Source organism: Leuciscus leuciscus (genome assembly GCF_965113295.1).
Source record: "Leuciscus leuciscus genome assembly, chromosome: 9".
Taxonomy (NCBI): domain Eukaryota; kingdom Metazoa; phylum Chordata; class Actinopteri; order Cypriniformes; family Leuciscidae; genus Leuciscus; species Leuciscus leuciscus.
The window spans coordinates 41,596,478-41,613,710 of NC_138733.1; the positions used below are offsets into that span (position 1 = coordinate 41,596,478).

General features: G+C 44.3%; 1 protein-coding gene and 1 long non-coding RNA gene across 4 annotated transcripts in view; both read left to right on the forward strand.

Annotated features, from left to right (window-relative positions):
- The window catches only part of sh2b2 (SH2B adaptor protein 2), a 28,523-nt gene extending 18,911 nt beyond the window's left edge, over nucleotides 1-9,612 (forward strand). Inside the window, exons 7-9 of the mRNA XM_082178950.1 lie at nucleotides 421-626; nucleotides 2,162-2,333; nucleotides 9,230-9,612. Coding sequence (XP_082035076.1) covers nucleotides 421-626; nucleotides 2,162-2,333; nucleotides 9,230-9,549 — 698 coding nt within the window. The 3' untranslated portion in view covers nucleotides 9,550-9,612. The remainder of the gene's footprint in view (nucleotides 1-420; nucleotides 627-2,161; nucleotides 2,334-9,229) is intronic.
- Nucleotides 9,613-9,633: 21 nt separating this feature from the next.
- On the forward strand, nucleotides 9,634-15,040 carry LOC309505586. Of its 3 annotated transcripts, none has more exons than XR_014208500.1 (3): nucleotides 9,634-12,095; nucleotides 13,628-13,726; nucleotides 13,826-15,040. It is a non-coding gene; the product is annotated as an uncharacterized lncRNA (long non-coding RNA). The 3 variants fall into 3 exon arrangements; XR_014208501.1 differs by having other exon boundaries at nucleotides 13,628-13,711; nucleotides 13,803-15,040; XR_014208499.1 differs by lacking the exon at nucleotides 13,628-13,726 and having other exon boundaries at nucleotides 9,634-12,165; nucleotides 13,803-15,040.
- Nucleotides 15,041-17,233: the final 2,193 nt, after the last annotated feature.

The window sequence follows — 17,233 nt, forward strand, 5'->3', positions numbered from 1 at the left end:
AAGATTTCATTGGTCATGTCAATCACAGTACTGATTGCCCACACCAAACACTTTTCCATAAACCTACCCATCACTGTAACCTTAACCAATTAAATTAGCTGCAGGGTGGGATTTCTGGGGAAGTGGTTTGGGGGGGGGGGAATCCCGCCACCCTCTCTCCTCCCCGTCATGAGTGATACGCCCCCTACTGCTGATTGGCTCACTCTCCTCCCCCATCATGAGTGGACACGCCCCCTACTGCTGTTTGGCTACAAGTGTGTTGTGGTGCTCGGTCCAATCCACTTTCAACAGCGTTACTCAGAAATCAGTTACTGCACCTTTAAGACCAGCAGGTTTGGTGCTGATTTACCCAGCTAGAGCCACTTTGTCTGAGGTCTGAAAACAGTGTAAACACACACTCACATTGCTTCTGTCATTTAGGAAGTCCAGGTGAAACGCCGAGGGATGTGGAAGGAGATGCCAGTTTGGCGGGTTACCCATGGTTCCACGGGACCCTGTCGCGGGTGCGGGCGGCCCAGCTCGTTCTCGCAGGTGGAGCTCACAGTCACGGGCTGTTCGTGATCCGCCAGAGCGAGACGCGTCCCGGAGAATACGTCCTCACCTTCAACTTCCAGGGCAAAGCCAAGGTGAGCCTTCATGGGGTCACGACCCCTGACCCCTGACACCTCACTGAAGCATAGTGTTCTTCAGACGGTGCCTGCATGAATCTGAGTGTGAGAGAAGTGTCCGAGTAATGTCCTCCATGTCTGAATGAAAGGACAGTCATAATGAGCTGGTTTCTGTGGCTTTGAAGATCATTTGAGGAAAGCTGGGAATGAACTTTAAAGGGTTGGATCACCTATTAATGGTGTCATCATTTACTCACTTAAACTCATGTAATTTCAAACCAATGTGACTTCCTTTCTTCAATGGAACACAAAAGCAGATGTTTAGCAGAATGTTCTAAAGTTTGTGTGTCCTGTAAGCAGATAAACAAACTTTCAGATCTGTTTGTATAGCACAATACACATTGTTTCAAAGCAGCTTTACAGAAAATAATAATGTTAATGTTTTAATAGCTTCATGCCTTATAGTCATATTTAGCTGATTAGAGCTGGATGATATTCTAGTTACATTTTGTGACAATATAAAAAATCAAGCATTTGCGATGCAATATACACTACTGGTCAAAAGTTTTGGATCGGTAAGAATTTTACTGTTTTTAAAATAAGTCTCTTCTGCTCACCAAGGCTGCGTTTATTTGATTAAAAATACAAAAATACAGTAAAAACAGTGAAATATTATTCTAATTTAAATCATTTGTTTTCTATGTGAATATACAGTAAAGTGTAATTTATTCCTGTGATCAAAGCTGAATTTCCAGCATCATTACTCCAGTCTTCAGTGTCACATGATCCTCCAGAAATCATTCTAATATGAGGATTTGATGCTCAATTATTATTACTCGGTTATTAATAATGGTTCTTATTATTAATGATAAAAACTCTTTTTGCTGCTTAATATTTTTGTGGAAACAATTTAATGCTCAAGAAGCATTTATGATTATTATCAATGTTGAAAACAGTTATTTACATTTTTATTTCAGGATTCGTTCAGCATTTATCTGACATAGAATCTTTTGTTACATAAAACTACCGTTCAAAAGTTTGGGGTCAGTAAGAATCTTTATTTTATTTTTGGGGGGAAATAAATAAAATAAATCAATACTTTTATTCATCAAGGATGAGTTAAACTGATCAAAAGTTACAGTAAAGACATTTATAATGTTACAAAATATTCTATTTTAAATAAATGCTGTTCTTTTGAACTTTCGAATCATTAAAGAATCTTGAAATAAAAATGCAAATAACTGTTTTCAACATTGATAATAATCATGAATGTTTCTTGAGCAGCAAATCCTCATATTAGAATGATTTCTGAAGGATCATGTGACACTGAAGACTGGAGTAATGATGCTGAAAATTCAGCTTTGATCACAGGAATAAATTACACTTTAAAATATATTAAAATAGAAAAAAGTCATTTTAAATTGTCATAATATTTAACAATATTACTTGGAGTTATTTATTGGTGATGTGGTGATGATATTGAGGATTGTTAAGCCTGTTGTTGAGTTGATGTGTGTGTGTGTGTGTGTGTGTGTGTTGTGTGTGTTTGGCAGCACCTGCGGTTGTCTGTGAACGACAGCGGTCAGTGTCACGTGCATCACCTGTGGTTCCAGACGGTGTCCGACATGCTTCGGCACTTCCACGCGCACCCCATCCCTCTGGAGTCGGGCGGCTCCACCGACATCACGCTGCGCTCGTACGTGACTGTCCAGCACTCGCCCACAGGTGTGTGTCCAGCACAACACACACAACACACTGACACGTACAGGTCCAGCGCTCGCCCACAGGTGTGTGTCCAGCACAACACACACAACACACTGACACGTGCAGGTCCAGCACTCGCCCACAGGTGTGTGTCCAGCACAACACACACAACACACTGACACGTGCAGGTCCAGCGCTCGCCCACAGGTGTGTGTCCAGCACAACACACACAACACACTGACACGTGCAGGTCCAGCGCTCGCCCACAGGTGTGTGTCCAGCACAACACACACAACACACTGACACGTGCAGGTCCAGCGCTCGCCCACAGGTGTGTGTCCAGCACAACACACACAACACACTGACACGTGCAGGTCCAGCGCTCACCCACAGGTGTGTGTCCAGCACAACACACACAACACACTGACACGTACAGGTCCAGCACTCGCCCACAGGTGTGTGTCCAGCACAACACACACAACACACTGACACGTGCAGGTCCAGCGCTCGCCCACAGGTGTGTGTCCAGCACAACACACACAACACACTGACACGTGCAGGTCCAGCACTCGCCCACAGGTGTGTGTCCAGCACAACACACACAACACACTGACACGTGCAGGTCCAGCGCTCGCCCACAGGTGTGTGTCCAGCACAACACACACAACACACTGACACGTGCAGGTCCAGCACTCGCCCACAGGTGTGTGTCCAGCACAACACACACAACACACTGACACGTGCAGGTCCAGCGCTCGCCCACAGGTGTGTGTCCAGCACAACACACACAACACACTGACACGTACAGGTCCAGCGCTCGCCCACAGGTGTGTGTCCAGCACAACACACACAACACAACACACACAACACACTGACACGTGCAGGTCCAGCACTCGCCCACAGGTGTGTGTCCAGCACAACACACACAACACACTGACACGTGCAGGTCCAGCACTCGCCCACAGGTGTGTGTCCAGCACAACACACACAACACACTGACACGTACAGGTCCAGCGCTCGCCCACAGGTGTGTGTCCAGCACAACACACACAACACAACACACACAACACACTGACACGTGCAGGTCCAGCACTCGCCCACAGGTGTGTGTCCAGCACAACACACACAACACACTGACACGTGCAGGTCCAGCACTCGCCCACAGGTGTGTGTCCAGCACAACACACACAACACACTGACACGTGCAGGTCCAGCGCTCGCCCACAGGTGTGTGTCCAGCACAACACACACAACACACTGACACGTGCAGGTCCAGCACTCGCCCACAGGTGTGTGTCCAGCACAACACACACAACACACTGACACGTGCAGGTCCAGCGCTCGCCCACAGGTGTGTGTCCAGCACAACACACACAACACACTGACACGTACAGGTCCAGCGCTCGCCCACAGGTGTGTGTCCAGCACAACACACACAACACACTGACACGTGCAGGTCCAGCGCTCGCCCACAGGTGTGTGTCCGGCACAACACACACAACACACTGACACGTGCAGGTCCAGCGCTCACCCACAGGTGTGTGTCCGGCACAACACACACAACACACTGACACGTACAGGTCCAGCACTCGCCCACAGGTGTGTGTCCAGCACAACACACACAACACACTGACACGTGCAGGTCAAGCACTCGCCCACAGGTGTGTGTCCGGCACAACACACACAACACAACACACACAACACACTGACACGTGCAGGTCCAGCGCTCGCCCACAGGTGTGTGTCCAGCACAACACACACAACACACTGACACGTGCAGGTCCAGCGCTCGCCCACAGGTGTGTGTCCAGCACAACACACACAACACACTGACACGTACAGGTCCAGCGCTCGCCCACAGGTGTGTGTCCAGCACAACACACACAACACAACACACACAACACACTGACACGTGCAGGTCCAGCACTCGCCCACAGGTGTGTGTCCAGCACAACACACACAACACACTGACACGTGCAGGTCCAGCGCTCACCCACAGGTGTGTGTCCAGCACAACACACACAACACACTGACACGTGCAGGTCCAGCGCTCACCCACAGGTGTGTGTCCAGCACAACACACACAACACACTGACACGTGCAGGTCCAGCACTCGCCCACAGGTGTGTGTCCAGCACAACACACACAACACACTGACACGTGCAGGTCCAGCACTCGCCCACAGGTGTGTGTCCAGCACAACACACACAACACACTGACACGTGCAGGTCCAGCGCTCGCCCACAGGTGTGTGTCCAGCACAACACACACAACACACTGACACGTGCAGGTCCAGCACTCGCCCACAGGTGTGTGTCCAGCACAACACACACAACACACTGACACGTACAGGTCCAGCGCTCGCCCACAGGTGTGTGTCCAGCACAACACACACAACACACTGACACGTGCAGGTACAGCACAACACACACAACACACTGACACGTGCAGGTCCAGCGCTCGCCCACAGGTGTGTGTCCAGCACAACACACACAACACAACACACACAACACACTGACACGTGCAGGTCCAGCGCTCGCCCACAGGTGTGTGTCCAGCACAACACACACAACACAACACACACAACACACTGACACGTGCAGGTCCAGCGCTCGCCCACAGGTGTGTGTCCAGCACAACACACACAACACACTGACACGTGCAGGTCCAGCGCTCGCCCACAGGTGTGTGTCCAGCACAACACACACAACACACTGACACGTGCAGGTCCAGCGCTCGCCCACAGGTGTGTGTCCAGCACAACACACACAACACACTGACACGTGCAGGTCCAGCGCTCGCCCACAAATTTTTTATGTCACCAACCCGGGAAGAAGCTCGTTGTAGTCCGTACCTGCCGTTTGTTGTAGTCCTTTCCATTGAACTTTGAACAGTTTTAACTTTGCAGATATTGTTTGTGCTCATACAGCAACATCACTACTAGTGTGACCCGGAAGTATAAAAGGGGCGCCTAGAGAACATTTCATCCACTTTCGTCTGAAGGGACTTTTCAGCAGGCATCCCCGACGCAGTGTCTCATCCCCTGTTCTCAGGGAATAGAGGGTACAGTCATAACCTAGACGTTCCCTTTCGAAATGGAGCAGGCACTGCGTTGATGACGCTATTGGGGAACGATGTACAATCCCACCTTGCTGAGGGGAGTGCATGCCAATTATGGCTCGTGACAAAAACGTCAGAACTGGCAGTTTCATCCTGAGCTGCCAAGAACGCACTCCCCCTTCAGGTTACATACAGGCTGTCAGTGACATTATGCCCTACGGTCACTGCCCAAGCTATAAGCCTCAAAGAGGCCTCCAAACACGGAAAAGCCTACCAAGGCCGCTCAAGGGCTTGAAACCAACAGCTTCCATGGAAGGGGTTCCTTTAAGGGAATATGGCCAAGGCATCCAGAGGAGTCCTGTCCAGTCACTTTCTGAGGGGGACATAGAGTCTACCCCACATGCAACCAGGGAGGCTGACCCGATCAAGTCTACTGACCTAGTCTTGCCAACAACCTGTCTGAAAGCCCAAGAGAAACGGAGGCCTCAGTTATGAGGCCAACAACATTTTCAACTTATAACTTGACAATTAATTCAAGGGGCCTAGATCAGGGGGTTTCCAAACTTTTCACGACCCCCAAAATAAAGGTGCGAGAGACTCGCGACCCCTGCTATCCTCGGAGGTGGTTAAAGTATACAAACGTTGCATGAAACTGTGCACACGCACTAATAGGCCTATCCAAACACGAGCATAATTACAACACAGAAGAACACAATAGTCAAATAACTTTTTACTCCTTCACGGTTGACGTCACAGGAAAATTCGCAGTGTGCAGGTCGGGGTCAGAAAGTTCATTCCATCCCATTGAATTGTGTGTTAACCAGAGAATTTCTCTCTACTAGCAGCTGGCTACGTCTGTAGCATGACACAGGTCCATGACATTCACAAAACTATTAACCTGCATAGCTTAATGTTATAGGTTAGTGTACAGAAAACTTGAAGTGTTCCAGGAGGGCTTGAAGGTGGGTAGTGATAGACTTCTTCACTATGTTAACTTTGTTCATTTTCCTCCATGAATTCGTCCAGCTCAGAAAACATGTCAATCATACCCATTTAAACTCGCTCAGTCCAGCGCTCAAGTTGTCTCGTGAATGCGTGGATTTTATCATTCGGTGATATGATGCTTGTGTTTTCACCTTGCAATGACATATTAAGGCCATTCAGTTTTTCAAATATGTAAGACAAATACGCTAGCCTTGTTAACCAGTCAGGATCAGTGATTTGGTCAGCGAGCTGGGACCCATGCTCCATCAGAAATAAGCGCACTTCGTCCCGCAGCTCAAACAGGCGGCTGAGCACATTCCCTCGAGAAAGCCTCCTGACTTCTGTGTGGAGCAGCAAGCACTCATGCTCCGATCCCAGTTCATGACAGAGAGTGGCAAACAGCCTGATATTGAGTGGACACGCTTTTATGTAGTTGACAATTTTTATCGCAGTCTCAAGAACACGTTTAAGTTCTGGGTCAAGTGTTTTGCTCGCAAGAGCTTCTCTGTGTATAATACAATACATGAAATTTACTTGAGGCTTCACTTGCAAGACTCTTGCTTTAAGACCTTTCTTTTTTCCCAGCATCGCTTCAGCTCCGTCTGTACACACACACAGATGCACTCGCCGTTTTATTGAAAATGTCCTCGTCTGTGCACGTTCCCTCAAGCGGGGTGCAAAACAGAATGTCCTTGTTAAGTTTTCCATCAAAACTGTATCTGACGAATACAAGCAGCTGGGGGAGAGTTTGATACATCTGTGGATTCATCTAACTGTGAAGCATATTTCCCTTTCTTCACTCTGTCCACCAGTTTACACTTTATGTCCTGGGCCATGTCGGAGATGCGACGGGCAATAGTCCCGTTAGACAGAGGCACTGCTTCTAGCTCACGGGCCAGTTTACCCCCATGCACAGCCAGACTTATTGCTATGGCAGCGGGTTTGATAAGGGTGTCCCCGATCGTGTGTGGCTTTTTTGCCTGTACAATTAAATATACCACCTCATATGATTCCTGTTGAGTTTTGGCAGGGATTGTTGATTGTTTAGCTAGAACTTTCGCTACTCTCGCTCCTTTTGTCGGAAAAAATCTACTGGTTTAGCAGCAAGAGGGGTGCTTGGTTTTCAAGTGTCGTAACATTTTTACAGGCTTTAGGCTTTCATGTGCAAGCACCTCAGGGCACACTACTGTACACATTGGGGATGTTGTACTTAGTTGACAATGACAATAAATTTGTCTCAATACTTTTGACACTTGGAGGAAGGCTGATCCGACTGCTGGTGGATGTCCTCTTTATGACAACGGCGGCCTCTTTCCGGACCTGAGGTCGATGGCGTTTCCGACGGTGGTGCTTCTCCTCCGCTCTCCTCCACTGGCCCCTCTGCTGGTCTTCCTTCGTTGTCTTTGGTCGATATTAACCAACGTTTCATTTCGACAAAAATATTATCCTGAAGCCAGAACTGTGGTGTGGCGCAGCTCATCCACTGCATCGGGAGAGACCCTGCCCCTGATCCAAATCCTTCAGCTGGTCGGCTTGGTATGCCTGTAAAACTGACATAATGTGCCGGAGCTTTGTGTGCCGATGCCTCTCCAGCAGCGATATAGTTCGCGAACGCCTCGTCAATAGGGGGCATCGACACATACCTATGTTCACGCATCCCCTCGGCCTCAGCGTAGTTTGCTCGCTGCTGACGATGGATGCGGGCAGAAAATGGGTTCTTCCATGCATTCTTGATCCCGAACCACTTGGCCCAGATGCCTGTCCCTCTTCCCTCGAGAAGAGGGCCAGACGAGAGCGGAGTTTTCTAAGTGGAAAACTCTCACATTCTGCACAATCAGATCCCCCAAGAGCTGATCGTGCGTGCTCTGAGCACAAACAGTAAACGCACAAGTCGTGTGTGTGTCATCTGGTGTTAGAAACCTGAGACTCGGATCCACACACTTCTTGAAACGCTTGTTTTCACTTGCCATTATTCTTACCTTTTTCAGGTGATTGTAAATCAGACAAAACAGTTCCTGAAGACGCCCCTTCTATACTTCCGGGTCGCACTAGTAGTGACGTCATAGGCTGTCGCCGATCAAATTCGATTGACGTGATTGGATAGTTTTTCAGACACCAGTTCACATGGAGGGCGTTGCCCAATAGCATCATAGACGCACTGTGAGTGAACTGAAGTCATCTCTAAGAGAAAAGTGGAGTAAACAGTTTGGCTCAATCTATATCAGCGTCCACACCAGTGCGTGACATCATTCTGTTTATTATAAGCGCTGCAGTTTTATCGTCCGTCGCTTTAAAAAGCTCCCGCTTGTTACAGCAGGAAGGATTCTGATTGGCTGTCAGTGTTTTTATCATTCATCAGCTGGAAATAAATCGTTCTGAAAGTGATTACAATGATATTGTTCCTCTCTGCCGTTGATAGACTTTGTGCTGTGGACTCTGCTATTCTTTTATATTCAGGACGATTTTCTAAAACTACATCTTCATCTTCATCATTATCATTATAGTCTTTGTCCGTGGTGTGAATGGGCCTTATAGCTTGATGTGCTGAGAACATTTCTATTTTCCACTATTGTGTGCCAGACGTCACGTGTCACATGTCATGACCACATGATCACAGACACCAGACCAGACGAAACCACCCACAACACTGTAGTTACATTTTTCTCAAACAAACACATCTTGTATATAGTAAAAAAAAATAAAAAAATTAAATGCTTGCATTAAAAACACTTGTCACTGTCTGTTTTCTCTATTTTGTGACTAAATTTCAACTGACATGTTGTCAACCGCTTGAAATGCAACAATAACACACTTTCCTGAAGTTGTGCAGGTATTATGTGTGTGTGTGTGTGTGTGTGTGTGTGTGTGCACAGATGTCCCAGCTGCTGTCCCGCGGTGTGACGCTGCTGTGTGTCGGGCAGAACCGGGCCAGTCTCCGCATCAGCTGTCCGGTGCCGGCGCTCCCTCAGACCCGGCGCTGTCCTCCAGCTCGTCCTCGTCTCCGATGGGCCAGCCTACCTCAGCAGGAGGAGGAGGAGGAGGAGGAGGAGGAGGAGGAGGAGGACCAGGTCTTCACAGCCGGAGCAACAGCGCAGAGAGACTGCTGGATCCCACCGCTGCCACTGAAGACTATCACGACACCGACGGCTCGCGGAGAACTAGAGCTGTGGAGAACCAGTACTCCTTCTACTGATGCTGAGAGTCACACACTGCTGCTGTCCTGCTCCGTTATCAACACACACACACACACACACACACACACACACACACACACACACACACACACACACACACACACACGTCACAATGAGCTCGGACTCGACTGTTCAGTGCTGACAAACACACCTCATGTATGTACACTAGCACTCAGAAGTTTGGGGGTTTTAAAAGATCTCTTCTGCTCACCATTTATTCTAATATGCTGATTTGCTGCTCAAGAAACACTGATAATAATCATAAGTGTTGAAAATGGTTGCGCTGCTTCATATATTTGTGGAAACTGTGATACATTTAATTTTTTTAGGATTTTTTTAGTTCTAAAATAACAGCGTTTATTTGAAATACAATCTTTTTGTAACATTATAAATGTCTTCACTGTCACTTTTGATCTGTTTAATGTGCCCTCGATGAATAAAAGTGTTAGATTATTTAATTTCTATTTATTATAAAGATTATTCTTTAATTTAATTATTCTCACCCCAAACTTTGAATGGTTGTAAAATTTTAAAAATTGTTTTCAACATTGATAATAATAATGAATGTTTCTTGAGCATCAAATCATCATATTAGAGTGATTCCTGAAGGATCATGTGACACTGAAGACTGGAGTAATGATGCTGAAAATTCAGCTTTGATCACAGGAATAAATTACACTTTATAATATATTCACATAGAAAACAGCTGCTTTACATTGGAATAATATTTCACTGTTTTTAATGTATTTTTGATCAAATGCAGCACTGGTGAGTAGAGGAGACTTCTTTCAAAAGAATTAAACAATCTTAATTATTTCAAATTTTTGATTAGTAGTGTATATTGGATCTTTACTTCACCGACCAACACAATGAAAATCCGTTTTTCACAGTCACCAACACACACACATCACTGGAAATGAAGTAGAAACGAGCGCCTGAGAGCTGATGTCTGCGATCTGTTATCAGTGTTTTCATGTTGAGTCGGTCGTCGTGTGTTTTCGATCATGTTCTCCATTCAGTGATGATAAATGTCTTCATATCGCACAACTGACTAGGGAGTTTTTGATTGTCTCACGACATACACCCATCATCATCATCATCATCATCATCATCATCATCGGGATCCCTGTCACCTGTAGATGTTCTTGGTGGGATAGCCTGTTTGAAGTCTGTAGACAACAGAGTTGATTAACTAATGGTTTCCGATGCGTTCATAAGCCATCGGCAGTCTGTCAGTTCTTCATTTTTATTCTTGAGGTGTCTATTAGCAATTCAAACTTCATGCTAATCATATTTTAATTATGTTCGTCTTTTATTCACCACGTGCTATTCTAATATCATGTCTTTTAGGACATGGATAGATTTTGGGATGTTCTTTTTCTGTTGACTTATACAGTACAATTGTCGTCGTGCTGAACTCATTCCTGCTGACATGATTCCCACTGTCTGTGGACCATCTACGACATTCTTCCCATCATCCATAAAATTAATGAAATCAACTGACCTTCACAATATTGTCAGTGTTAACCAGTGACTAGTAACGCATCTGTTTGAGTACATGTTCCCATGAGTCATTGCTCTCATGAACTGTAACCCGTTAAAGACGAGTGGTTTTGTTTCTCATGTGTTTGGTTTGTGTGCTGTCCAAGCTCGTTCACTCGTGTGGTTGAACCTCGGATGTTTGAGCAGTTTTCATGCTTCAAGGACCTCCATGTTCTCATCTGTTAATAATGACAGAAGCACAATAGCATGTACTTCCCCTTTAGCCAGATCATTTGTTGTTAAATGTGAACTAGTTGTGTTCCCGCAGTTCAGTGTCACCAAACCTCAACTTATACTGTCTACACAGGAGTCATGCTTCACATTCAAGCATTTGCTAAATGGAAGTTTTGAAGAAAAAAAATTGGGCTAAACAAAACATATCAATGCAGCAATAGAGGTCGACCGAAAGTGGATGCTGTCAACACCATAACTGTGCGATAATAAGTGGGAAAACGGGCCAGTAACTGATTAATTGGCAGATTTTAACATTATAAATGAAAGCCAAACCGATCACGCCAAATGATAACGTATTCATATCTTGGCTTTTTTTTCTCTGTCGATGTTTAAAATCCTCCACAGTTTGGAGAATGGATGGAGGAGTGGGTGCATGGATGAATGGATGGATTGATAGATTGTGGGTGAATGGATGGATGGATATATGGTTAGGTGAATGGATAGATGATGGATGGATGGATGGAAGATGGATGGGTGAATGGATAGATGATGGATGATGGATGGATGGATGGATGGATAGATGGATATATGGTTAGGTGAATGGATGGATGGATGGATATATGGGTGAATGGATGGATGGATAAATGGGTGGAAGGGTGAATGGATGGATTGATAGATCGTGGGTGAATGAATGGATGGATGGATGGATATATGGGTGAATGGATGGATGGATATATGGGTGGAAGGGTGAATGGATGGATAGATAGATCGTGGGTGACTGGATGGATGGATATATGGGTGGAAGGGTGAATGGATGGATTGATAGATCGTGGGTGAATGGATGGATGGATGGACAGTTATGAATGGATGGATGGGTGAATGGATGGATAGATATATGGGTGAATGGATGGATGGGTGAATGGATGGATGGGTGGATGGACAGTTATGAATGGATGGATAGATGATGGATGGATGGATGGAAGATGGATGGGTGAATGGATAGATGATGGATGGATGGATGATGGATGAATGGATGGATAGATATATGGGTGAATGGATGGATGGATATATGGGTGAATGGATGGATGGGTGGATGGACAGTTATGAATGGATGGATAGATGATGGATGGATGGATGGAAGATGGATGGGTGAATGGATAGATGATGGATGGATGGATGAATGGATGGATGGATATATGGATGGATGGATATATGGGTGGATGGATGGATGGATGGATAGATGGATATATGGTTAGGTGAATGGATGGATGGATATATGGGTGGAAGTGTGAATGGATGGATTGATAGATCGTGGGTGAATGAATGGATGGATGGATGGATATATGGGTGGAAGGGTGAATGGATGGATTGATAGATGGGTGAATGGATGGATGGATATATGGGTGAATGGATGGATGGGTGGATGGACAGTTATGAATGGATGGATGGATGGATATATGGGTGAATGGATGGATGGATGGATGGACAGTTATGAATGGATGGATGGATATATGGGTGAATGGATGGATGGATGGATGGACAGTTATGAATGGATGGATGGATGGACAGTTATGAATGGATGGATATATGGGTGAATGGATGGATGGATGGATGGACAATTATGAATGGATGGATGGATATATGGGTGAATGGATGGATGGATGGATGGACAGTTATGAATGGATGGATGGATGGACAGTTATGAATGGATGGATATATGGGTGAATGGATGGATGGATGGACAGTTATGAATGGATGGATATATGGGTGAATGGATGGATGGACAGTTATGAATGGATGGATATATGGGTGAATGGATGGATATATGGGTGGATGGATATATGGGTGAATGGATGGATAGATGGATGGATATATTGGTGGGTGAATGGATGGATGGATATATGGGTGAATGGATGGATATATGGGTGGGTGAACGGATGGATGGATATATGGGTGGGTGAATGGATGGATGGATAGATGGGTGAATGGATTGATGGATATATGGGTGGGTGAATGGATGGATGGATGGATGGATATATGGGTGAATGAATGGATGGATGGATGGATGGATGGATATATGGGTGGGTGAATGGATGGATGGACAGTTATGAATGGATGGATGGATATATGGGTGAATGGATGGATGGATGGACAGTTATGAATGGATGGATGGATATATGGGTGGGTGAATGGATGGATGGATGGATAGATGGATGGATATATGGGTGGGTGAATGGATGGATAGATGGGTGAATGGATGGATGGATATATGGGTGAATGGATGGATGGATGGATGGATATATGGGTGGGTGAATGGATGGATGGATATATGGGTGGGTGAATGGATGGATGGATGGATAGATGGGTGAATGGATGGATGGATATATGGGTGAATGGATGGATGGATGGATATATGGGTGGGTGAATGGATGGATGGATATATGGGTGGGTGAATGGATGGTTGGATATATGGGTGGAAGGGCGAATGGATGGATTGATAGATCGTGCGTGAATGGATGGATGGATGGATGGATAGATGATGGATCATTGGATTGATAGATGGTTGGGTGGATGTGTAATATCCGGCTCTGGATCTGTATAGTCCAGTGTCTCAGTGGAGTCTGTGATGATGTTTCTGGTTGTTCTGGTGCTGTAGATCAGTGTATTTCAGGCCTGGTCCAGGGACTCACAGCTCTCTCGCTCTCTCTTATCTCACACAATTTCTATCAACGACTATCTGTGCAGATTAATCAGGAAAAACAATATATTGGCCGACCTCTATGCAGTAGCACACTATTTAAATATAAATGTTTTTTTGGTTTCAACAGTATCAGCCCAACAATAGCCACTTCCTCCAGCCTGGTTAACTGGGGCTCTTCACACAGTTCCTGTGGAACACAAGCCACCATGTGCTCAATTTGTAAATGTCAAAGGGGTTTTTCTAGGGCGGTTCAAAAGACGAAGTTTATTGTACTTTTCGTTCACAACTTCATTTTGTTTTGTTTTTTTGCACATTTTGTTTTCTTTTTGGTGGATATTTAGGGGTCGCTCGAGCATTAAGAGTTTTTGTAAAATTTTCAATTGACTAAAATAGGCCTGGGATTATTTTATTTGCCGACAGCTATATCAGGTCCTGAGGCGGTCACGTGACTCTTCATTGGCGGCCTAGTCGTTCTTCAGAGCTGGACTATGTTTTATTTACATGAAGTAGAATGGATGTAGTTTTGTGGAGGTAGATCTTCACGAACCCCTGTGGAAACCCACTTCTATTATTTGTTAGTCATTTCTCTGAGGACAGAGAGTGTGTGTCCATCAGCTTCAGCTCTTCTTCACTCCAGCCTCAGGAAAGCGTAGAGATGCGCTGAGCCCCGTCCATCAGAAGGCAGCGTTCACAAGCCGTACAGTGCACTTTCCCCTGCTGATATAATCAGATTTCACATTTATGAGTCCTTGAATCGCACATTTGGGCAGAGAGTGTGTTGTGCTCGATGTCTTAGTCAACATTTACAGGCTGGTACATACACCAATCATCACCATCATCATCATTTTAATAACTGAAAATGATTGCTGTATTGTAGTTCGCATACATTTTCCCTGGTTTTATTTAGTCACTATTTCTTGTCTACTGCTGAGTTTTGATTTTATATTAAGTTTTTATGCTAGTAGTGGAATGAGTTTTGATCATTCTGAGCTTTTGTATGAAGTGATGACCTTCACATTAAACTTTATATTTCTGTGAATAAAGCGACTGACGAGACAGTCTGAAGAGAGAGATTCTGTGTTCAGTGAACTTCATATACTGTTCAAGAACACTATAGATCAAACACTACGACTGAAGCATTAATCAGCATTTAAACACACACTTCAACGATCGTAAAGCATTCATGCCTCTGTTTCCTTCTCAAGCCACACATCTGTCAATACTGATATATGATACACATGCTGAATAATGATGCTCATGTCAACTGAGAAGAATATGAAGTATAATGTAGAGGAGGCAAAATGACCGTATAATCAAGCGTAATTTAAAGTTGTAAATGGGCACTTTTAATATGCAAAGGTTTTTAAAGTTCCCCTGTAGTCAATAGTTTTATCCCTTAAAACTCATCTTTGATCACCAAAATTAAATGTTATAAAATTATAATAATAATAAATTATTATTATTTTTAAATTGTTAAAATTTACATTTTAAACCAAAATTATTATTTTTTCCTGAAAATTTATATTATTTTCCCTGAAAAAAATGTCTTCATGCCTTAAAGCTGCACTGTGTAATGTTTAGCGGCATCTAGTGGTGAGGTTGTGAATTGCACCCAACAGAAGTTATGGTGGTCGACAGGAAATGATGTCATCGTCTGAGACAGTTAATCAATGAGGTTTCTTTACAAAGATACATTAAGAAATAATATTTACTTAATTATTCAGTAAAATGTTATTGCGAATATTATTGTTACTTGTTCATTATTGTGTCAGTGTTTTGTTCGCTGACTTCAGCTAGCGTTTTTGCACGAAGAACAACATAGTGACGAAACGCGTTTGTCCGTTCCGGGCCACCGTAGAAACATGTCACTGTAAGGAGACACTGTAAGTGTGTGTAGAGAGAAATGTCTCATTCTAAGCTAATAAAAAACATAACGGTTCATTATGTAAGGTCTTTATACACCACTGAACACATAGTTATGTATATCATATTGCATTTCTGATGATATTGCATTTCTGTCAACAGATCCTCCTGAATATCTTGAATGTAACTCGTGACTCATTTAGTATGCGCGGTTCTATGAATATGCAAATGAGCCCCGCCTCCACTCACTCACTCAGCTCAGAGATCCACTGGTTGACGATCACACGTTGATCTGATTGGTTACAAGGTAGTTTGTGCCGTCAGAAACACCAGCGATTTCAAAGCGTGTGTTTGAGACTGTCTTTGGTTCACTGCAGTTTTAAGGAGGAAATACTCAGCAATGATGTCGACTTATGAACTTACACATGGTTTGACTTAAAGCATATTAAAAACACCACATACAGGGCTCTACAGTGCGACCATTACTGCATGCGACTGTGTAAAAGTATTTAGCAGCACCAGTGCGACTGACCCAATCAGGCCCGGTTCTATGAGGTCCACCCTCAAGTTAAAAAACTAATAACAGCATATTGGCCAAACAGATTTAGCAAATGCGCCAGTGTGTAGTTGTGTTTGCGCTCCCTCCAGATGAGAGAACGTGTTTTTGCAGCGTTGAGCAATCCAGCCAATCACAGACAGATCTGTTGACATCTTGAGACACAATGGCCAATCAGAGGCGTTTAAGTTCAGATCCGCTCAAACGCTGGAGTTTGTTCAGTGCTGAGTTACACAAGCTCTCGGATCCTCTCATTATAACAAACAAAGTACAGACACGATGTAAATAAGAGACTCATTGTGCACTGTAGACAACTTACTAGAGTATAAGGGAAGTTTGTGTGATCGCGATAGGTGACAGCTTTGTAATGATCATTATATGAGTGATTCAGTGGCCTGCCGCCCCCTACTGGCGGGTTTAGTTTACTTTCATTTATTTCAATAATTTATATCTTATATTCCAAACCTTCCGTTTAAATAACATTGTTATCATGAATTTAAATGCATTCTGCAGTGCAAAGGTTAATTTTGGTGACATTTCATTGGTAACTTATAAATCTTCCTGATTACGCTTATTGTTTAACTCAATTTATAAATATACATTTATGAATTTGACATAACAGTTTTTAATAAGGTTAAAAAATGCCCCAGCAAGTAATTTTAAAGAGTAAAATATAGCCTTAATAATGGGAAGGTCAATTTCTGCCTTTGATCAGAAGGTGCTCCTAATTTTTTAATATATTACATATTTATACATATATACATACCCGACATATATTACCAACATTAAAAGCTTGATTCTCAACACATGGGGACTTTAAAGGTTTGAAAACTGTTGCTCTCCTAAT